At 41.4% G+C, this 24,086-nt stretch overlaps 1 protein-coding gene across 3 annotated transcripts in view; it reads right to left on the bottom strand.

The window, feature by feature from the left end:
• The window catches only part of GTSE1 (G2 and S-phase expressed 1), a 47,911-nt gene that overhangs the window by 5,662 nt on the left and 18,163 nt on the right, over window positions 1–24,086 (bottom strand). For all 3 annotated transcript variants that reach the window (XM_033959452.1, XM_033959451.1, XM_033959453.1), the window contains 6 exons: window positions 17,749–17,896; window positions 16,221–16,598; window positions 13,892–13,964; window positions 10,907–11,152; window positions 9,471–9,639; window positions 4,676–4,807 (listed from right to left, as the gene is read on the bottom strand). In XM_033959452.1, coding sequence (XP_033815343.1) covers window positions 4,676–4,807; window positions 9,471–9,639; window positions 10,907–11,152; window positions 13,892–13,964; window positions 16,221–16,598; window positions 17,749–17,896 — 1,146 coding nt within the window. The remainder of the gene's footprint in view (window positions 1–4,675; window positions 4,808–9,470; window positions 9,640–10,906; window positions 11,153–13,891; window positions 13,965–16,220; window positions 16,599–17,748; window positions 17,897–24,086) is intronic.

The following is a 24,086-nucleotide window of genomic DNA, read 5'->3' as shown; positions in this document are numbered from 1 at the left end:
CAACCAGTTGGACGAGGTGCACTGGGAAACAGGGCGTCCCACCCGAGTAGAGTCGAAGGACAAAAACAATTGAGGAACCGTCCAATGAGACTGAGTGCGTTGAAGATAAAAAGCCAACGCCCTCTTACAGTCAATCGTATGAAGCGCCACCATGCCAGGATGAGAGTGGGGCTTCGGAAAAAAGATCGGAAGAACAATGGAACGATTGAGATGAAAGTCCAAAACCTTTTTGGGCAAGAATTTGTAATGAGTACGCAGGACCACTGCGTCCTGAAAAAATACAGCAGAAGACGGGTCCGCAACCAGAGATTGCAGCTCATGGACTCTACGAACAGACGTGAGACCAACCAGGAATACCACCCGCCAGGTGAAACAGATCAAAAGAGCGTTAATAATGGGTTCAAACGGAGGTTTCACCAATTGAGCCAGGACCACCCTAAGATCCCAAACCACCGGAGGGGGCTTGAGCGGAGGATGAACATTGAAGAGACCCTTCAGAAAGCAGGAAACCGTCGGATGGACGGAGAGCAGCTTCCCATCCAGCGGCCAAGGAAAGGCAGCAATCGCACAGAGGTGGACTCGGATAGATGTCGATTTGAGACCAGACCGAGACAAGTGGAACAGAAAATCCAGCACTGAAGGGAAGGAGGCAGAGAGTGGATCCATGCAGTGCTCAGCACACCACGCAGCAAATCAGGAGCATTTCTGGGAAAAGCATTGCCGAGTGGAGCCCATACGAGAAGCCTCAAGAATATCCCCACCGACTGAGAGAAACAGAAGGAGGGAGGCATGTTGCGAGGAACCAAGCTGATAAGTGTAGAGACTGCAGATTGGGAGGCAACAGAAACCTCAACACTGAGACAGCTGAGAAGGGAACATAGGTAGAAGCAGAGGCTCCCTGACACGCTGAAGGAGCAGGGAGAACCACAGCTGTCAGGGCCACAGAGAAGCCAGCAAGATCATGGTGGCGCAGCCCGACAGGAGGTGCATCAAAGATCTGAGAATCAGAGTAAAGGGAGGGAATGCATAGAGGAACCTGCCCATCCAATCGAGAAGGAAAGCATCCACCTCGATGCGAACCCGGAAGAACATCCTCGAGCAATATCGAGGCAACCAGTGAGTGAGGGGTGAAGCAAACAGAACTACCTGTGGGGTTCCCCACCGAACAACAACATGCCGCAGAGTCTGAGAATGGAGCGACCATTCATGCGGCCGAGAAGGGCAACTCGACGTGTCCACCAGACAATGCTGCTCGCCCCGGAAATACACCGCCCAAAGAAATAAGTAGTGGTGTAACGCCCCTGCCAATGACGAAGGGCTCCCCTGCAAAGTAACAGGGAACCTGTACACCCTGGCTTGGTCACAGAATACATCGCCACCGGGATGTCGGGACGCACCAGGACCCCGCAATCTGGCAACCAATAACGAAAATCCACCCCAGCATTATAAATGGCCCGGAGCTCCAGCAGATTGATGCGGCTGCGACGGCCCGCACCCGACCAAAGACCCTGAGTCCGAAGGCCGTCGAGGTGCACCCTTAAGCCTATGCCGAGGAGTCCATCGGCAGAACCTTCTGATGCGGGGATACGAAGAGGTGGCACACCAACGAAACAAGCGTGTCAAGGAGGGAGGCACCACAATGTGCTTGGAAGCGGGATCCCGATCCTGCCACCACTGAGATGCTCGGGTCCAGCGGGGAACACGAAGATGAAACCAGGCGAACACCATGGACCATGGAGACCCATGATCCCAAAAGGATCAACATCAGCTCGGCCGAGGCCGAAGACTGCGGAGACACCAGCTGACTCAAGCGCAGACAGGCGGCCTGCCGAGGCAGAAAAGACCGGAGGCGGACCGAGGACAGAGGGGCCACCTTCCGGCATAAACAAACAAGGGCCACCCCCTGAGGCCGAGACAAGAAGGAGCGCAGACAAACTGGGTCCAGGTCCGCCCCGACGGACTCCCGAGACTGGGGCGGGCAGAGTCTGAACCACTCCCGGACTAGAACTAGTGCAGGTCACGAAGGGCCTGGACCAGACGCAGATAGGAGGATGGGAATGCCCAACCGACAGAAGCGAGGCTATACTCCCGGTGCGTAGACACGGAGACACCCCTCCCGAAGGAAGGGGAGGAATCCCAGAAGGAGAGCAGCCCGGAGGCTATGCGAGAATAGTCAAAAAGACGGCCAGGAGTCGCCGAAGCCGGCGACTGGACCATAACCCGGCGCTGCTGCAGCTATTGCAGCTGCTGCGAAGGAGGCCGAGAACACAAGAAAGGTATCCGGAGGGCCCCTCCGGAGAAGGAGTCCAAACCACCAAGGCAGACGGGATTCAGCTGAAGGCGTCCCGACAGGCGAAGGACCGGTCGCGTTCTGAGAGGCGGTTAGTGGCCACCGCAAGAGAGGCCTCAAGAAGCGCAGAACTCACGCAAGTAAAAGTGGCGAGACGATCCTGGAGGTTCGGATCCTCAGCCACACTCTGCGCCAAGCGAGATAACGCATGGCAGGAGCAATAGAGCCGGAGCAGGGAGAGAGTCTCCTCCAGGCAACCAAACTCCATACTACAAGATTCCGTCACGGCTGCCCGGAATGAACCGAAGAGAAAACGGGGAACCCTTTCGAACAGGAGCCGGAGACGCCGAGGCACAGAGCCCCAGACGACGTCGAGACACTAAGCCCCCGTCGATAACGGGGCGCAAACCCGCAGTCGACGCCGAGGCCCAAAGTCTCAGCCGCTGCCGAGATATAAAGCCCCCAGCGACGTTGCAGCACCAAGCCACAGTCGACATCGAGACACAAGGCCACCGCCAACCAAAGGGCAAAGCCCCAAGCGACGTCAAGTCACAAAGCTCCAGTCGACGGCGAGACACGAAGCCTCGGCAACGACGAGGCACAGATCTCCAGCCGACAATGAGGCCCCCAGCCTCAGTCGACATCGAGGCACAAGCCTCAGGCGCCGTCGAAGCACAAGCGTCAAGTGACGCGGAGCACACGGCCGCAGCCGACGTCGAAGGTACAAAGCATCCGTCGACGTCGAGACACCCAGCCTCAGTCGACATCGAGACACCAAGCCCCAGTCGACATCGAGGCAGAAAGCCCCAGTCGACGTCGAGGCAGAAAGCCCCAGTCGACGTCGAGGCACGAAGCCCCAGTCGACGTCGAGGCACGAAGCCCCAGTCGACGTCGAGGCACGAAGCCCCAGTCGACGTCGAGGCACGAAGCCCCAGTCGACGTCGAGGCACGAAGCCCCAGTCGACGTCGAGGCACGAAGCCCCAGTCGACGTCGAGGCACGAAGCCCCAGTCGACGTCGAGCACGAAGCTCCAGTCGACGTCGAGGTACATCGAGGTTCAGAAGTCGGCACCGTACCAATGAAACTGGTAATAAAGGTGCAGCAGTGCGCTCCATAAAGGGCAACCTCGAGATGAGTATTCCCATGAAAAGAGGCACGCTTCGAAGGTCTCGTAGAGGCGGGCACGACTGCACTCGATGCCTGGAATGCCTGAGACTCAGCCGGTGGCATTACCGAGGTAACGCAGCTAGAAGAACAGAAAGAAAGAAAGAAGACTTACTGGGGATCGAAGCTACTCAGTCCGATTCCAACGAAGGAAAAATGGTCGTGGCCATCCTGCTCACACGAGGTGAGCCCAGAGAGAGGCCAGGGAAGAAGAAAATACAGCTGCAGCCAAATGAGGCCTAGCCGCATGGCTGAGGCCCAAGAAGGGCCTGCCGGTGGAACCAGCAGAAACACAATAAAAAGTCCTTTTTTTTTTAAACAAAGAAATACACGATCAATCAACAAACGCACAGCGACTCCCTAACAAAATAAAGAAGCCACGGTGCTAGAAAGGCACTTATAAGAACGCAGAGAAGAGAGACAGGGCTTTCTGGCTCCGCGGAAAACTAAGAACTGAAGACCATGAGGAGGGGATGCACCCTCTAGTGGATCAGGAAGGCACACACATGCGTGGTGCAGCACTAGCAAACTTGAAATCTTCAATCAAGTTTGCTTGAAAAGCTGTCCGCATCGGGGCTCCGTGGATGACGTCACCCACATGTGAGAATATGCTGCCTGCTTGTCCTGGGATAAAAATTGTTACCAGACCTTAATGGGTTTGGCACAGCCTTTACTGATTACCTCATCCCCCCACCCCCAACCTCACAATCTAGCCCAGTTACTGACATGAAATCTTTTGGCCAAAGACAGACCCTAGCATCATCCATAACCAGCATTTATGTATCCCAAGCCTGGACAACAGATAGCATGGTTATACAATAGCTGAAACTCTTCCCCTTAGAGGTTGCACAGAGAATGACACAGGGACAAATTTTCCCCATCCCTGTAAGCTATCATCATCTGAACAAGCTTTGAACACTTTAATATCATAAGTGTTTGAGGCTTGTGCAGTGAAGGACTCAGCCCATACTAGATGGCAAAAAACTGAACCAGAGTTTGCTGTACACCAGTGGCAAGACCATTACTTGTCCCGCTGTTTATCATTCTAAAACTATCAGTTTGATAGGCAAGAACCTCAAACTAGGCAAGCATTCACTGCTGAAGTTACTAGAAGGTAGGATAGACTAGATGAAGTTGCAGATCTTCTGCATTATACTGTATGAAGTTCCATACATAAAGATTGTTGCTATTCTTTAAATCATTAGCAGTCTGCTCTCTTACCTGCCCTATGATGGGCTTCCATGGGGCATTTAAATGCACTTCAGGAGTGTTAGTGAAGTCAATGAGAGGCTTGTTTTCTGTTTCCACAGTGAGAGCAGGCTTTTCATCAGCTACAAAGTCAATGAGTAATATCTGAAAATATATATCAGTGTGGTCAGTGCAGGCTGTTCTACTTCAATCCACTGTAAACATTAACCTGTTACTTATGGAGTCAAAATGACAGATTATAAGGGACTGAGAGACACACATAGAGGTCGTGAAGATCAGCATGAAGGCAAGCCTACAAAGGTACCACACACAGGACCTAGAGTTATATGATTAAGGCATTAGCCCAAGTTATAAAAGGGGATGGTAGTATGTCATCACCAGATTAGACGAGAAAAAAGAAGCAGACATGGGATGTTATCAACCAATGTGATAGTACTGCAATAAGTCTAAACTGGCACAAGATTTATCTGGGTCTAAACAATCACCATCAACCCAAGCTAAACCCTTTGGCGCTCTATAAACTTCCTTCAATCTGGTTGGATCTAACTGTCACTCATTTAACTGAAGGAAGGTATTTGAGGCTAAACATTTGCCAATATGCAAATTTGACTATTCTGGCCCAATGGCACCTACAAAAAAATTAAAAAAACAAAACAAACACCATCTCTTACAAGTCCACCAATCTGGTAATGCAGGCAGAAAGCCCAGCATGGGCCATTTAGTCTAGTAAGATGGCTTAGGAATCATAAGTCACTCTGTGCAGGCTACTTCCCTTTTTTTTTTTTTTTAAGTGTGAAAGTCATTATAGCCCACCGTGAGCAGAAATGCTCTATATTTGATTTTCATCTTCTTGATAAATGGGGATCTTGCGTTTATCCCATCACTGTTCCTTCTACCTCCACCAGGACGACATTCAAGTATCCACCATCCTTTCTGTGAAAGTCTCAGTGCTGCTTCTAATTTTCCGCCTTTTAGCTTTTGTCCTCTAATGGTACTATAGTTTCCTTTTAGGAATAAAAAAAGTTAACTACTTTAAAAGATCAACCTGATATTTCAAGTTTCTGCTCATGTGTCTTGACACATTACCTTATACAGTACCATTTTGGTCACTCATCTGAGCAGCTTCAAGTCACTCCTTGGCAAGATATAGACTCCAAAACTAATACAATATTTTAAGTGAGATCACCAATGACCTATATATAGATATAAATCAACTCTTTCCTGCTGGTTATGCCACTCTATGTAGCCTAGAATCCTTTGGGCTTTGGCCACTGCCTTGTCAGTTACCACCACCAAAGTCTTTTTCCTGGACCATGCACAATTGCCTCTTGCCCCTTATGTTTGCGTTTTATTTCAGCACTTTATATAATTGCTTGTTAATTGATATTTTATATTACAAGTGCATCACCCTATACTTTCACATTAAATCATAACTGCCAATTAGATCATTTTTTCTAATATTTGTAGAAGATTTCTCATGTCTGCTCTGTTACAAGTTTAATCTGCAAAAACAGCAGCCTTTTCTTCCAACCTTTCTGCAGTGTTGCTCAGAGATATTAACAATCAGTCCTAGGATCAGAAGTACTCTACTCAGCTTTCTTTTGAGTGAATTCTACAGTATTTAATATTCATCCATCAGTTAACCTGGCTGAAATTCCTTTAACCTATGAAGTAGTAATCTGTGGTACCATTTTGTGTATCAAAGATCCTCTAGATAAATATAAAAGAAGTCTCTTTTTAATTATGACAAGTACAGCTATACAACTGATTACATGTAACTGTGATTGTCTAAATTTTGCATTCTGGTGGGCTAGTTTATGTCAAATATATAAATATGAAAAAATGAAAGCTGATCAGTCAGGGAACTTTAAAAACTTTAATCTAATATGGGGTCCTTTGAGGTCTTTTGTAGATTTAATATAATTATACATTCTTGTTGTTAGAAGAATTGCACATCCAGGGAGGGAGGGTGGAGGGTGAAAGGAATATAAAGGTTATAATCAATTATTAATATGGATGGGGGAAGGGTGGTTATATAAAGTTTAAAATATGTCTAAGTGGGTAAATGTGTAATTTTATGTTTAAAATATGTAGTGAATTACGGAATTATGTTAAATTTATAGATACATGAATGATAAAGAATAATTTGAATGGGGGTTATTGATTTGTAAGAATCTTGTAATATTTTAAGTGATGTCTATAGTGTAAATGTTTTATCTACTGTTCTTCACTTATTGAAATTATTTTAAAATTAATAAAGATTATTAAAAAAAAAAAAAAACCTGGCTGGGTTCTAATTTCAGGCTGCTCATTTTATTCACAAGTCTCCTTTGAGGAACCGTAGCCAGCTTTGCTGAATCTAGTTAGCTTACATCCAAGTTCTCAGTCTAGTGTGGGGTTTAGTCTAGAACACCTTTGGATGGCATTCTTAGGATAGCATATTACATGCCAGAGTGAAAATCCTAAATGACAGTTCAATAAGGATAATCTATAAATGGATGCAAGTAGCTTATATTATGCCACGAGACTACCCAACTTTCAAGAGTAGTGTTCCATTTGCATTAAACAGTTTGCCTTTTCAGGACACTTAAATAGTTCTAAATTCTCAAATATTTATGTGTTACAAGTTAGAGGGATTTTGATTATTCTCATGAAAACACTGAGCTCATCTTTGCTGTTCTTTATCTGAAAAATTTGTTTCAAGGAAAATAAATTGAACTAGTTTGGGCAGATGCCCCACAGAGCACCCCAAAAAATATGTATAAAAATTATATGAATTATATACACTGGTCCAAAAGCCATTTAACTCCACTATGTTTTGGACCCGTACTCTTCAACATATTTATATAAACGCCCTGGAAATTGGTACGACGAGCGAATTGATTAAATTTACAGACGATACAAAGTTAATCAGAGTAGTGAAGATGCAGAAAGATTGCGAAAACCTGCAACATGACAAACACGTTCGAGAAATGGGCCGCGACATGGCAAATGAGGTTTAATGTGGATAAGTGTAAGGTGATGCATGTCGGTAACAAAAATCTTATACATGAATACAGGATGTCTGGTGTGGTACTCGGAGAGACCCCCCCCCAGGAAAGAGACTTGGGAGTACTGGTCGACAAGTCAATGAAGCTGTCTATTTTAATGGAGAGATTCTCCCATCTATTGCAAGTTTCAAGTTTATTAATTTTAATATACCGACCATCAAACAAATATCTGTCCGGTTAACAATAAAATTTAAAAGATAGGAAGACTAAAAAATTAAAGATAAAATAAATTGGTATATTAAATATATAGTGTGAACATAAATAATATTAACAAGACAAACTTGAGAGTGAGGATAGATGGGAGAGGAGGGGAAAAGTTACATATGTAAGAAGAAAAAGGAGATAGTGGGGTTGGGATAAAACATACTGGGTGGGGTCACTTTATTAAAGCGGTTGGTTGCTGGAATGAAAAGGAAAGATGATGAGTCTAAGCACTAGGAAATGCGTCACAGAATAAGAAGGTTTTTAGGCCTGTCTTAAATTTATCTAAACGTTGTTCATCGCGAAGTTGTTGTGGTAGGAGGTTCCATAAGGTTGGAGCAGTTACTGCAAAATTTACTTTTCGAGTATAATAAAAATCTTTTACGGAGGGAATAAAAAGAAGTTTTTGATCAGTAGACCTTAGGGTGCGTGGGGAGCATTGGGGTATGAGAAGTTTATCAAGAAAAGAGGGCTGGTGAGAGAGTTTTATTTTAAAGGAAAGTAAAATGATTTTATAGGTAATACGGTGAGTGATGGGGAGCCAATGTGCTTTTTTTAGAAGAGGAGTGACATGGTCGTATTTGCCTATTTTATAAATAAGTTTTATTGCAGTGCTTTGTATTAGTTGTAGGCGTCGAATTTCTTTTTGAGGGAGACCATTGAGAAGTGAGTTGCAATAATCTAAATGGGAGATAACTAAAGAGTGTATCAGAATAGTGATTGAATCGGTCTCTAGGACAGAAATTAAGGACCGGATGATACGTAGTTTGAAAAAACAGATTTTTGCGACTGAACTTATATGATCGTGGAAAGTAAGATCCCTATCAATGATAACGCCTAATAGTTTTATTTTTGTGTCCATTTGAATTGGAGTAGATTTGATTGAAATATTATCCAATAAGGATTCTGAAGTTTTGATTGGAAGTAGGAGGCCTCGGGATTTATCTAAGTTGAGGGAAAGTTTATTTGTAAACAGCCAATCATTTATAATGTCCAGTTTGTTATTTATGTCTTTTATGTCAGATATGTTTGATGTATTGACTGGGTGAAGAAGTTGTATGTCGTCTGCGTATGCGAAGATTGTAAATCCGATAGATTGGGCTAATGTAAGAAGAGGAGAAAGAAAGATATTAAATAGTAATGGGGATAGGATCGAATCTTGAGGGACACCATAAGATTGTGTCGTAGCAGAGGAGGTGACATTGTTTGCATGAACTATACTGTAACGTTCGTTAAAGAAGGATGTGAACCATGAAAGAGCTGCAGTTGTTGAATCAGGTGACCTATTTCTGAAAAAACAGCAAAAGCCTATATAGACACCATACTAGAATTGAGAATGTCAATGGAACAACTTGCAATCAGACAGCTAGATTTTCAGTTATCTCCTTAAGAGAGCCTACATTCTAACTTTTATAGAATTTAAATTACAACTGCATATTACATATTCAGTTTTAAACACAACTAGAATGCTTCAACACAGAAAATTTTAAAAAATAACCAGTGCTGTATGCTCCCCCCCCCCTCCAAATAAAGGGAGAGAAAGAATGGTGCCCAACCTCATCTGATTGACTTGCTTTTACTGCTTCTTGGATTTCACTCTTGACTTTTGTTTCTGGAGAGAAATCTAGAGTAAAAGGTTCTAGAAGTGGGGGTGAAACTTCTCCATCAGAAGACAATGCTTGACTAGAAGCAACCTGTGACTTGGTTTCTTGCGTCTGTGCAGAACTAAAAAGCGAAAACAAAGACAATGGTTCAGAAAGATGAGAATTACCGTATTTTCACGTAGATACCGCGCACACACATATACCGCGCATGCTGCCCGACTCTCCTTTCGCCCGCCCCGACTCTCCTCTGGAGACCCCGAGTCTCTTTTCGCCCGCCCCGACTCTCCTTTCCCCCTTGAAGTCCTGTCCCTACCCTGAAAGCCTGATGCCCCCCCCCCCCCCGACGTCCGATTCAACCCCCCGCAGGACCGCTCGCACCCCCATCCCGAAGGACCGCTCGCACGCACCCGCACCCCGAAGGAGCGCTCGCACCCCCACCCCGAAGGAGCGCTCGCACCCCCACAGCCTCCCCCCTGGAGAAGCTGTCTACCTTGTTTCCGGATGCCAGCGAGCCCAGCTGTTTCCTCTGCCGGCGGTCCCGCCCCTTCTCTGAGCCCTGCTGCGCTGCTTCCTCTTCCGGCGGTCCCGCCCCTTTCTCTGACGTCAGAGAAAGGGCGGGACCGCCAGAAGAGGAAGCAGCGCAGCACAGGGCTCTGAGAAGGGGCAGGACCACCGGCAGAGGAAGCAGCTGGGCTGGCATCCGGAAACAAGGTAGACAGCTTCTCCATGGGGGAGGGGGGGAGGCTGTGGTGGTGCGAGCGGTCCTTCGGGGTGGGAGTGCGAGCGCTCCTTCCGGGTGATGAATCGGGGGGGGGGGGGGAACTATGTAAAAAAATTTTTGTACAACGCGCTCACGCGTATAACGCGCAAGGGTATGCGCGGTTTGTAAAAACCACGTATAACACGCGCGTTATATGCGAGAAAATACGGTAAGCCATGATCTGGGCAATGGTTAAATACATACTGTTGTCAAGTTGAATCTTTCAGAAAACCTAAAAGTAAATACGATCTAAACAGAGAAAAACTATACACAGTAGATGTTGAGAATAATTTCCCAAGAAAAAAAATAAAAAAAATCAAAAATCAAACTTTCACAAAACAGATTAAAATTAACTTAGAACTGCAATAGATATTAATAACCTTTTTTGGATTATAATCATCATAATTAGGCCCCAAAGAATTCCGAGAAGTTTTTAGGATATGAGATCAGTAAAGTCTATTGTGACTCTTAATATACTGTTATTTTCTACTACTTCAAAAACATGAACAGATATTAAATACTTTCAATACCAGCTTGTTAAACTTTGTCAAAAGATATAATGAGGTGCCATAAGTATTTGTAAGAAATATTAATCAGAACTAATCCATGTTGTATAAATACATCTTACCTAGCCACCAGTTTTTGGGTGGACATGCTAGAAGCTTGGCAAGGCAATGCAAGTTGTGGCGATGACCATGCTATTGGTAGACACTTTGGAGTAGTTGCTGGAATTCCAGATACTCGCCGACTTACAGGTGTAGGCAAGGCAGATGCTCGCCTGGCACTCAACTTCAATATGGACTTAGCACTTAGACTCGGTGTCTGGGTTTCTCGGTGTGTAGATGGTCTGACAGGAGTACTGGCAACATTACCACTAAAAGATAAAGTCAGTCTATGACAGCATATCCAGGAAGCTTTCTATAGATTACTACCTTATACACATCTCAGTTTATAAATTTGATATTACCATCCACAGCATTTTCAATATAAATATTCAAAATGTTACTGTGGTAGAACTGTAAGAGCACCTGATCAATAAAAAAGCTAGTGAAAACCCTCTTTTTCTCCTGCTCACCCCTAATTTTGATTGCTCTTAAGATCAAAGCCACAGTTTCATCAAACTGGATATTTGAGGTACATTATCTTACTAGGGAATGATTTTCTTGCCATAAAAAAGGCAAATTTGTTGGCTGTCATTAGGATTCAAAGATAGAACTCAAAATGCCACCCACCACATCACTTAAGATGGGGAGCCAGATTTTTTTTTAAAACACCAAAAACCCAATAAGTACATTGATAACAGCTCAAAGTCTTTACACAAGTGTCACTAAACAGATTTTCTGGAAAATTGTATGGTCTTGCTTACCTCAGAAATGTAGTGGGTCATGGATTGAACAGAAGCAAAGCCTTAGGTTGAAGGTAGCAAAGTTTTTAAAGGACCAAACACAGCCTGTGTTTTAGCAATGTGAACTTTTATGATACAAGCAGAGCTACTGGCGGCAGTTATTTACACTACTGCAGCTCATCTGTTCTGGAATACCTTTGTGGCTAAATCATACAGGAAGCAATCTTAATGAGATCATATGAACCCTGGCTAAAGTACTTTTATCAAAGGACCCAACAAGGCCTATGTGTTGGCAAAGGTGAAATTAGACTTACCTGCTAATTTTTAGTCCCTCCAGACCGGCAGACTAGCAGGTGGAGACTGAGAATCCTTGACTTAAGTTAGCTACTAATAGGATCTCCTTTAGAGTCCATCTTTGACTAGCCAAGCAGAAAAGCAGTTTCAAACCACCAGCTAGCCCGATCCACCAGCCAGCTCAGTCAACCAAAGGATCATCTAAGGGTCCTCATGTTCCTCAGAAACCGGGACATGAGCTAGCCGAGTGTGGTTAAGCACATGTCACAAAGGAAGCTGCAACTGCCGATTTAATTCCCAAGGCTAATGCTTCAATTGCCTCTTGAGAACCATGTCTATTTTGAGGTCCTGAGTATCATTTAACATCACACCTCCTTCACTGGGCAAGAAGCCCACTTGGTGCCCTATTCTACCAGCAAATCCACCGTCAGCTGAACAAACAGCAGTTGAAAATCCAGAGCCATGGAATAAAGCTTGACTATAGTTCTGGCCACTTGCAGGGATTCATCTTGGAGACTCCCAGTGGTCAGTGACTAGCTTTGTGAAGTCAGGATGCGAGGGAAAGAACGTGTCAAGAGTTACTATAATTGAGCACTGATGCAGAGGCTGGCTGAAAATCCAGCTGCAATTCACACAACAAATTAGCTATTATGCCTGGGATCACCAATGCCATGAACAGCCGCCATACTGTGGGGGTCTTCCCCCTGGTCCAGGGCCAACCCTGATTCTTGTCTGATGGTCTCATGCAGAGAACTGGACTCTGCCAGAGAAACTGCGTCCTGGAACAATAAGGGCATGGAATCTGTCCTTCCAACCTCCCAGTCAATGTCAGACTAGACCCCCTGGTCCAGCTCTGGGTCGTCTGCATGTGGCATGGGTTGAGGACAAATCCCCAGTGCCTCCACCACTGGCATGCCTTCAACAGATGCTGGTGGGATCCTGGCAGTTTAGATAAGCATTCCACATCAGGCTCACAAAATTCGGGGTGAAGCTTTGCACAGGGGGGTCTCGATGACCCTGACAGGGACTCCATGAGTTCACGCATCTGCACTTTACCAAATCTCCTTCAGAGGGCTCTGGCAAGGGCCTCTTCCCCTGGGATTGAATCTCCAATAGATCCCCAATCCTGGAGGACTCGGAGGCGACTGAGCCCAAGGCGCTCGCCCATCCCCTGCGGCACATGGACGCTTCTTGGCTGACTATCCAGCACAAACCTGACATGATACAAGCTTAGAAAGGCCCGAGGGGGTCCATCCCTATTGATTTTAAGCGAAACTGAAGGGTTTTGAGGCAGAGAAAGGCTTTAGAAATCTAAGATGGCCACCAACAGCAAATTCGCACCAAAAAACGGCCCTTGGTGGGGGCGCCCCTGAAGTTCAAAAACTACAGGGAAACAGGTTTTGAGGAGGTGGACCCTACTCAGGGGAGAGGGGGGGGGGCAGGTGCAAGCCTATTTAGAAGGTGGCAGAGTTGAAAGATGAGTGATATTCTGCAAGCAACTTACAAGTTCAGATGCACAACCCTAGCATTCAGGACTAAACACACTAATAGAATGATCTGTTTTGGATCCCAAACATGCATTCATGTAAAATCTGTTAACATCTACAGTACTAAAAGATAGATCCAATATGTGGGTTGGAACCTAGCCTATCATTTAATTATCATGCTCAAATGCTATAAATTGTTGCTTTGAAGGATAAAAAATGATAGCTAATCACCAAGAAGGAAATTTATACTATCACTAGTTAACTCAAATTCAATTCATAATTGGCACAGGCATCCCAATAGTTTACATTTTAGAGCTCATTTCAATTCTAATTCTAAAATATTGCACTATGAATTTTGAACACATCTGTGCTTAGGCAATGCTTAATTTGTTGGGCAGACTTAACTCAAAGACATTGAATAGACAGAATTATATCTTTAGCAGACTGAAAACAAAAAAAAGCTTTTTCTACTGTATGGTAATATTACCTGACAGGTGAACTGCAAGAGAAGCTCTTGTCTGGCTGCATTACCTTTGGCAAAGCATTTTCAGGTGAAGGAGCTGAATGAAGAGAGGAAACTTGTTATAGCCATTATTACAATTCTTACATTGCTCTTTCAAATTCCTAATTTTAGTACAAACACCAGATTAACCAGTAATTCGATTTTTCAGATCTGGCTTCTGCACTTTTGGATCATCCAGAGCTAAAGGTTTTGTGAAGACAAAATTAGCCATCTGGGGGAAAGAGAGGGAGAGGAAGGAGGAGTTCCAGGCACTACTCAGTGGGAAGAATTACAGGATACATTAGCTAATATTTGCTACAATTGACAGAGTTGGGAGGAAATTGGCAAACAGGGAAAAACAATCCCAGTAAAAAAAAAAAAAAAGGTCATGGCACTGTAGTCCAAGAAACTGGTTGAAATGGAGTTGTGAGACTATAAAGACTAGTTAAATGAGCCTTCCCAGTCACAATTATAGCATTCTGACCTCTCAAAAACAGTTTTCCACATGTTTGCATATCCATCCCTGCCCTGGTTTACCCTATATATACACTAAACAACACACCAGAATGTACATCTTTATAAAAATAATAGAATTGTATACTAAAGAATCAGCACTGTGTTTTTAAATAAGTACACAGGTGGAGATCAATGAGCTATTTTATGACAATTCTGAAAACGACTAAGTGCTTTGCATTATTTAAAAAGAAATTTGTAAGTCTCCACTCAAGCCAACAAAAAAGATCCTGGCTAAGGTGAACAGAGAAGTGCTACACTTTAGTTTGTACCTAGTTCAATTCTTTTATTTGGCATGCAATATATCCCAGATTAGAATGGTCAAGGAAAGGGGATGGGGGAAGGAGGCCAATATGGATCTCCATCTTAAAATATTAAACTGGGGAGGGTTAGAGGAAGCTCTTGTGATCTAGTAGTTCTATTTAGGTTTTAAAATTCCTAGCTTTTGTAAAGCAAAACAAGCCACACAACCTACTCAGATAATTAGTATTACTAGCCATGTTTATGAATAAGAAATAAAAGAAAAGCCATCCAGTCGTCCTTTAAGTCAAGCTTTTATCTTACTGTACAGACAAACTTCATGAGAAAGATTTTGGAAGATGGCTTTATGATCTAGTGCAAGTGAAAGCAAGCAGCAGAATGTTTCTTTAGTCTTGAGGAATTTTTCCTCCCTCTTGTAGTTTGGTTCATAGACAAAATCGCGCGAGACAACGGGGCGCCGACAACTGAGCGCAAGGTTGACGGCGCGCCGAAGAAAAGCACTATTTTAAAGGGTTCCGACGGGGGGGTGTTGGTGGGGAACCCCCCTATTTTACTTAACAGACATCGCGCTGGCGTTGTGGGGGGTTTGGGGGGTTGTAACCCCCCTCATTATACTTGAAACCAAACTTTTTGCCTGTTTTTTAGGGAAAAAGTTCAGTTTTAAGTATAATGTGGGGGGTTACAACCCCCCAAGCCCCCCACAACGCCAGTACAATGTCTGTTAAGTAAAGTGGGGGGTTCCCCCCCACACCCCCCGTCGGAGCCCTTTAAAATAGTGCTTTTCTTCGGCGCGCCGTCATCCTTGCGCTCAGTTGTCGGCGCACCGTTGTCTCACACAATTTAGTCCCATCACCTTGCAGTTTACTTATCATAGCAGTATACTATACGAGACCTACTTTATTGTACGGAGGTTCCCTTAAATAGCAGAATGGGAACCAAGCACTGGATGCTGCAGCTAAGAATTAGTGAGTAGGGGCAAGGAAGAGGGTAACCTCCATGAAGAAGTGGCACTTACATGTTTATGGGCCATTTCCATATAACTATAGCAGCAATTCTCCTAAACTGGGTTCCTCAAGAAATTATGAAAAAGGTTTATGAAAAATTTTTCAGGGTTCTCCATAGTAAAAACTTTGGGCATCACTGACCTACAATTAGGCCAGGCACACATGCAGGACCTAGTTACTTAATGACACTACATGAGGATTGTTTGTCAGGGGCAATTTAGTCAGCCTGCCCTAGCTGAAAGCATATCCCTCATTGCTATGGATCAGATTTGTTTTCATGAGCATGATTGTACACTAGACCAGATAGAAATCAAACGGGGGGTAATTTGCTGTCAGGATCAAGGATGGCTGCACTGGGCTTACAAGAAGATTAGGTAACTAGTATATTCCAAGCATTATAAGCAAGCCAGGATGTATTGGAAAATAGTTTGCTGGCTCTGTGAATCATTTAAGAAAACTTAGTGTCACTACCCTGCACTCGCATACAGGAAACCTCCTTCACTTACAGCATGTACAGAATGCCCAACACTGCTCACCTCCAGCTTGCTTGGGAGCCTTCAGCAAGTCATTACGTGCAGGTACAACTGAGGCTCTAGGCTTTGAACATGCATTTTCTTTCCAAGCACTTTCAGGTTTACTGTGGATAGACAATCTTTGTAGGCCAGTTACTGAACTCTGTCTTTGAAGTTTGTCAACTGGTGTCTCTGTTTGTAATAAGGAAGTTGAAGCAGATTTGATGGCTTTTACAGCATTTGACAAATGGGTTTTAGGTGGTTTTCCCAATTGATTGGACTTGGAGTAATCTGACTGCAGAGATGATGATCTGACATTGTGTCTAACCATGCCAAGTCTGCTTGTGTTTGATGGCAGTTTGCAGCTGATGAATGAAGCATTTAAAGTACTGCTTGGTTTAGCTGTGAAAGAAAGCAAAATGACAGATCACTATTCAATTCTTTATTTCCAATAAGTCATACGTGAATCAATTTACTAATATCTCCTGCAGACAAACTGAAAAAAACACACTTTGATCAGTCAGGTTTAAAAAGCAGTCAAAATGCTAAACTGTAAATAATTTAAAGAACTGTCCACACCAAGTTAATTTTCTACCCCTTTTGGCAAAATACAGCAGATTAGTGGCACATAACAGCCCCTAAAGTGAAGAACTGAAGTAGGCAAAAAAACTATATGCAGGGGAGTGATCTTGTAATCTTTTGCCAAGTGCTCTTGGATTTCATGGTTTTTCTTTTGGCAAAGCACAAGTAGTAATTTTTTAAACCGCTGATAATTAGAATAAAAATGAAATACTGTGTTGCTGCAATAAGTCAACATTGTTTGCAGCTCAGACTTGATCTATTTAATTAAATTTTAGCAAACACCCCCTCCCTCCCTTACTGAAAGCCATAAGACAAGGTATGGCTCACTATTACTGTGCTCCTGGGAAAACCTGCAAATATTAAGTTGCGTGCCTGAGTGTGAAGTTTGTCTCTGAATAGAAAATGGGGTATACAGAAATTTAAAAAATATTGTGCAAAGAATTCTGGGCTCCCAGGACTATTTAAAAAAAAAAAAAAAAAAAAAAAAAGTAAAAGTCTCTGACCGGACAATAAAAAAACACTAAAATAATTTTTTTAAAAAATTAAACTTGAGCAGGACAGGCTCCCTACTCCTCACTTGTAGAGCATAAGCCTGAGGGTGGAGCTCATCTCAGTGATGGAAGGTGGAGTATGAAAATGAACAGTGGGCTAACTACAACTCTCATAACTAATGGAGGTTTAACCCGATAGTCAAGACTACCAGTCCTGTTGCACAAGAATTCCCTATATATCTCCCATTGTTAGGTGTTTCTTTTCCAGCTAAATTAGGGGTTCTTTTGAGGTTACCAAAAAAAAAAAAAATCATGCCACAAGTACCACTGCTTGGTTCTTTTTCTGGAAAAGTTATATGAACTTAATCCAGAAAAAGGCACAAAAACTGAGTGTAAACCGACAAGCCAGGGTAAAGGCAAATGGGATTATTCCAGTTTTTATTCAGATAACATCCAGATCATAAGCCTTATATACTCACCATTTCCTTCTACTGGAGAAACAGACAGACTGGAATTCATACTGGAGTTTATGCTAGAGAAAGAGGATGAGGAAGATGAAGATGATGTGGTGTTCTTCCTTGTTGGGCCATTAGCAGATGGTGGCTTCAGCTGTGTATTTAACCCCAGCTACAGAAGAATATCAAAATGTTAACAAGGAAGAAAAAAAAAAAAGTCTTTTAACTTCTTTAAAGTACTCAGACTGAATAGGAATAGGGGCGTGGCTTAGCGCGCACACAAAATGGTCGTGTGATCGCAGCGCTCCTCTTACCTGGGCAACCGTTGAATAAATAAAGATTTCCTTTTAAACTGTTTTCGGCTGAAAACATCGGAGAGGACAGAGGGAGCATGGCGAGCACCCGACAGAGTAAGAGTGAAACCGGAGGGGCTGTGAAAAGGCAGAAGCAGGATCAAATTACCCCGAGTAAGGTTCCGCTTCCTGCTGATGTATCAGAGGAGTTAAGCAAAGCTGAAGTTATGGGGGAACTGAGGCAAATCAAACAAATGCTGACAGAGACTGTGAGTAATATGGCAGAACTGAAGGAAGAAATCCTGAATATACACAGACAAATGGAAGTAGCTAATAAAAGAACAACAGAGTTAGAAGTTAAAATGGAGAGCTTAGAATGTGAAGGAAAAAGATGCAAAAATGACAGTTTGGAAATAATTCAATTGAAAAGTCAGCTGGAAGATTACGAAAACCGTGGAAGAAGAAAGAATATAAAACTTTTTGGAATACAGGAAAATTTGGAAGGGAAAAATGCAATACAGTTTTTAGAAAATTTAATTCCTAGATTATTGCAGTTGGATTTCAAACAGCCTTTGGAAATAGAACGGGCACACAGGATTCCAATAAAGAGTCTGGAAAATCAAGGGAGACCAAGACCATTAATATTCAAGATGTTAAGATACCAGCAAGCAATAGAAATTTTAAATGCTGCCAAAAAAGATAAAAACTTAAACTATAAAGGATCCAAAATATGGTTTTTACCAGACTTTGCTAAAAATACAGCAAATATTAGGAAGAAATTCCTTGATCTGAGATCTCAATTAAAGGAAAAAGGATATAAGTATGGGTTATATTACCCAGCAAAAATGAGGGTATCTTGTGGGGATAAATCTTTGTATTTTGTTGATCTGGAAAAACTAAAGACCTTTCTTTCAAAATCAGAACCTATGTCATTTTAGCACAATGGGTGTTGAAATGAAGGGATAAATACTAAGACTGGATTGGTGGATATTGAACAAAAAATTAAATATAAAGAACTATGGGACTTTTGTTTGTTGGAAAAAGAAGAATATGCAAGAAAGAACAGGAAATAAAAATGAACAAGTGAAAAAGAAAATAAAAGAATGTAAAGAAGAAAGTAGAAAGAAGGACAGACTGGAAAGACATTAAAGTGAAGTTATTAGACTGAACTTTTAGGAGACTGAAAGATGGATGGTTGGAGTAAAGAATGAACAAGAAGGATTAAAGGACTGGACAAATTAACACAAAAGGAAAAGTGAAGACTGAATAGAAAAATAAATACAGTGGTGCCTCACACAACGAACTTAATTCGTTCCAGGAGCAAGTTTGTTATGCGAAAAGTTCGTTATGTGAAACGCGTTTTCCCATAACAATACATGTTAAAAAAAATTATTCGTTCTGCAGCATAAAATATGCTAAGATGACATAAAAAAAGATAAATTTGTCAAAATGGTGGTCTTGCTGAGGCCAAACTCTTTGACGAGGTCACACTGTTTTACCCCACATTCACTCCTTCTAATTATTTCCCGTTTCATTTCAACAGAAATCACCTTCCTGCTTTTTTTAGAAGCCATGATATATAAAAAATATTGAGTTTATCTTAAAAGGACGACTGTATACAGTGAGAGAGGGCAGAGTCTCAGCGGCAAAAACTGGGACTTAACTTTTCTTTTTCTAGCATCGGGGAAGCGGCGAGAGTAGCTCCGCCCCCCCCCCAACACATCAGCAGTAGGCGCCGGGCCCCTCCATAAAAGGAGGCGAGCCAACGGTCCGCCACTGCACAGGGAGCCAGGCGAAGGGCTGTGAGAGAGGGCAGTTAAGCGCAGTGACTAACGACTGCCTGCAGTGCCTGCGCGGAAGGATGCAATACATCGGCAGCTCGGGCGACTTCGTTGTGTGAAACGAAGTTCGTTGTATGAATCAAGACATGAAGTTCGTTGTGTGCAGCGTTCGCTGTGCGAGGCACCACTGTAGATGTGAAGAAGAAGAAAGCAGGACTGATAGACTAAAAGGATATTATAAAAAAAAATGAATGACAATTGGCAGTCAAAAGTCTTTAAGAGTGGATGGATGGAGATAAGAAATAAATATGAAAGTTCAGTTTATTTAATAAGTCAGAAAAGGAGAAAGTAAAGAATGAAAGGATTGCAGAATGGACTAATGATAGAAAGGACAAGTTATATGATATTTAAATGCAAGTAAAGGAAAGGAAAATGAATAATATAAAAGAAAGATACATAAGAATTTATTGGTAGCTGAAGGAATGTAAAGATTGATGTTGTGATAATATAGTTTTAAAAAGATTGGATTTAATTTGGAGAAGAGGAAATATAAAAAGGGGAAAAAAAATTATTTTGAAAATGAAATACAAATGTTTAAATACAAATAGAGGATAAAAACTTATAAAATTGAAATTTTTTTTAACAGAAATATATGAAGAGATGGATATTTGTTGTTGGATATTTAAAGGAGGATAGGAGAAGATGGATTAGATAATATAAGATATAGGAAAACGATACTTTTTATTAAATATATGATTATGATAGAATTTTCTTGAATGAAATAAAATGTTGGGGGAATGAATTAGAGATTGGTGAAATGATAAAAATGCATTAATGGAATGTTAGGAAATAAATATGATTATGTGACTAAAGGTTAAATAATAGATAGAGAAATTAATTACTTTAAAATGGAAAAAAAAGAAAAAAGGTTTTATGATTAGAAGAGAGATATAATTAGATATATTGTGGAGAGGTAGTGAGTTTGTCTCAATAAAGGATAAAGGGGTTATTAATAAATATTGGTTGCCTGGGGGGAGGGGGGAAGTTGGGATTACTGTCCAATGTGTGTCCTTAAGCAGTCATTATATTGGGGGGAGGGGTGGGAAGAAGGTGGGTATTAAAGATATTACTAGGATGATTAAGGAAAAGATTAATAAGGGATTGGGTAATTTGGAGGTAAGAATGTGTGCCATGGGGAGAAGTTTTTTAGATCTTAGTTATGGAAGAAGGGAAGAGGAAGATTATGATAAGGAGTATAAAATATATTATGTCTTTTAAGATATTTTCTATTAATGTCAATGGCCTGAATCATGTAATCAAAAGGAAAAAGGTATTATCATTTTTAAAGAAGCAAAACGCGGATGTTTATTGTCTGCAGGAGACCCATCTTAATATAAAGGAATCACAGAAACTAACGGGTGGGTGGGTGAAAGAATGTTTTTTTGCTCCAGCAGAGGGTAAAAAAGCAGGAGTAGCAGTTCTTATAAATAAAAAGTGTATGGCCAATTTTAAGATAGAACCGCAAGGCACAAGCGGAATATAAATCACTAATGTAATGTAATGTAATGTAAATTCGGACCCACATGGAAGATGGCTACATGTTGATATAAGTATGGGAAATAATGCCCTGACGTTGTTCAATATATATGCCCCTAATTCGAATCAATCAGAATTCTTTAAAAAATTGCAGAGTATGTTGTTACCACTGGCTGCTTCTAATTTAGTGGTGGCTGGAGATTTTAATGCTGTAATGGATCCATTAATGGATAAAAAACCAGGTAAAAGTATAAAATCTTTAGGTTTAGATAATTTGGTTCAATCATGTGATTTGAAGGATATATGGCATATTCTTCATTTTAATGATCAGGAATTTTCATTTTGTTCACAGGTTCATAAATCATTTTCAAGAATAGATTATATTTTTATTTCATCACATAAGGTGCAGCAAGTGATTAAGGCTTCCATTGATCCCATTATCATTTCGGATCATGCGGGAGTATGGATAGATTTACAATTAGATCAATTAGAAAATAGAAGACCTCTTTGGAGATTTGATAATGCATTGCTTGTGGATGAAAAATTTTTGGAAAATTTTAAAACACAAATTAGTGATTTCTTTCAAATTAATTTAGTGGAAGATACATCTATTGAAAATGTATGGGACGCTTTTAAAGCGACTATGAGAGGTCATATTATATCATATTCGGCTTTTGTTAGGAAACAGATTAAAAAACAGTATATAGAGTTAGAAAAAGAAATTAAAATACTAGAAACTAAATTGGTAAGCAAATGGGAAAATGATGTATTACAAGCTCTTTTGAAAGCAAAAGGTAAATATAACGAATTAGCTTCAAAAATGATAAGAAGAGACTTGTTTTCCAAACAGACAATGTATTATGGAAATTCTAATAAGGCGGGAAGATTATTGGCAAATTATCTTAAAGCAAAAAAAAGAAGAACTAACCTTAATGGGATAAAAGATGATAATGGTATAATAACCAATCAAACGGATATAATTTTAAAGCAATTTCTAAAATTTTATAAGGACCTGTATTCTTCCGAGCCTTATTTGGAGAGGCAAAAAGATGGTAAAAATTTTTTAGATTTAATTATTGGACCTAAGGTTCCTGATCATATAAAACGGAGTTTAGATGAACCTATATCATTAAAAGAATTAGAAACAGCGTTGAGATCTCTTAGAGTTGGATCCGCTCCAGGTGGTGATGGTTATACAGTAGAATTTTATAAAACATTTCAAAATGTCCTTTCCCCATATTTACTAAATTTATATCAGACACAACTTATATAAAGGTGATATTAAAGGTACTATGGCTGAATCAATAGTAATTGTTTTGCCTAAGCCAAATAAAGATCCTACTTTGGTTTCAAACTACAGGCCTATATCTTTAATAAATGTGGATAATAAACTTTTGGCGAAAATTTTGGCTTTGAGATTAGCCAAAGCTCTCCCACATATTATAGACACGCATCAGACGGGTTTCGTTGCTAAAAGACATTCCTCTAATAACTCTAGATTATTGTTTCATATGTTAAATTTATTTAAAAAAAATGGATGAACCGGCTTTTACGGTTTCCTTGGATGCAGAAAAAGCGTTTGATAGGGTAGAATGGAATTTTATGTTTCAGGCTTTAGAATGGTTTGGTATAGGTTCTGGATTTATACAAATGGTAAAAACATTGTATAGCTTCCCGATTGCAAGATTAAATATTAATAATATGATATCTGATGGTTTTCAATTGCAGAGGGGAGTTAGACAAGGTTGTTCAAGTTTCAAGTTTATTAGGATTTTATATACCGCCTATCAAGGTTATCTAAGCGGTTTTTACAATCAGGTACTCAAGCATTTTCCCTCTCTGTCCCGGTGGGCTCACAATCTATCTAACGTACCTGGGGATATGGAGGATTAAGTGACTTGTCCAGGGTCACAAGGAGCAGTGCGGGGTTGTCCTTTATCTCCTTTGTTATTTGATGTTGTATTAGAACCCTTATTGTTAGCAATACAGCAAGCAAGGGGGATACAGGGTATTCCATATTCTGATATGGAATATAAAATTTTGGCTTATGCGGATGATATTTTACTTTATTTGAGAAATCCAGAGTCTACCTTATCTTGTCTATTGGAATTAATTGATATGTTTGGCAAATTTTCAGGTTATAAAATAAATTGGAGTAAGTCTGAACTTATACCTTTAAATGTTCATTGTGTAAAAGGATTATTTGACGCTTTTCCGTTCATATGGAAAGAAGAAGGATTTAAATATCTTGGCATTTCAAGTTAAAAATACAATTGAAGATACAGTAAAAGGAAAATGAAAAATTTGTATTGAAAAGAGTTACAGAGTTATGTGAGCAATGGAATCCGTTACATCTTTCTTGGTGGGGGAGAGTTCAAACTATTAAAATGATGATCTTGCCTGTAGTTTGCTACCAAATGAGTATGATACCTATTTATTTTCAGGGGTCCTTTTATAAAAAGCTTAATAGCATTTTAACGAAATTTCTTTGGCTTGGTAAAACGCATAGAATAGCTTTGGTATCTTTGCAAAAATCAATTAAGGAGGGAGGGGTAAATTTTCCAAATTTTTATAGGTACCATCAAGCCTATATTTTACGTCAGGGTATGTATTGGATCCTCCCAGAACTGATAGATAATGCACCGGATTGGTTATATTTGGAATGGCGCCTTATTAATGGATACTTGGAAAACGTTGAGGTTTATTAGTAAATTAACACCTGTCCCAATAAACAAGTCAACTAATCAGTCTT

Source organism: Geotrypetes seraphini, chromosome 9 (assembly GCF_902459505.1).
Source record: "Geotrypetes seraphini chromosome 9, aGeoSer1.1, whole genome shotgun sequence".
Lineage (NCBI taxonomy): Eukaryota > Metazoa > Chordata > Amphibia > Gymnophiona > Dermophiidae > Geotrypetes > Geotrypetes seraphini.
Note: the sequence above shows the minus strand (reverse complement) of the source record. Positions and strands in the feature narration are given on the sequence as shown.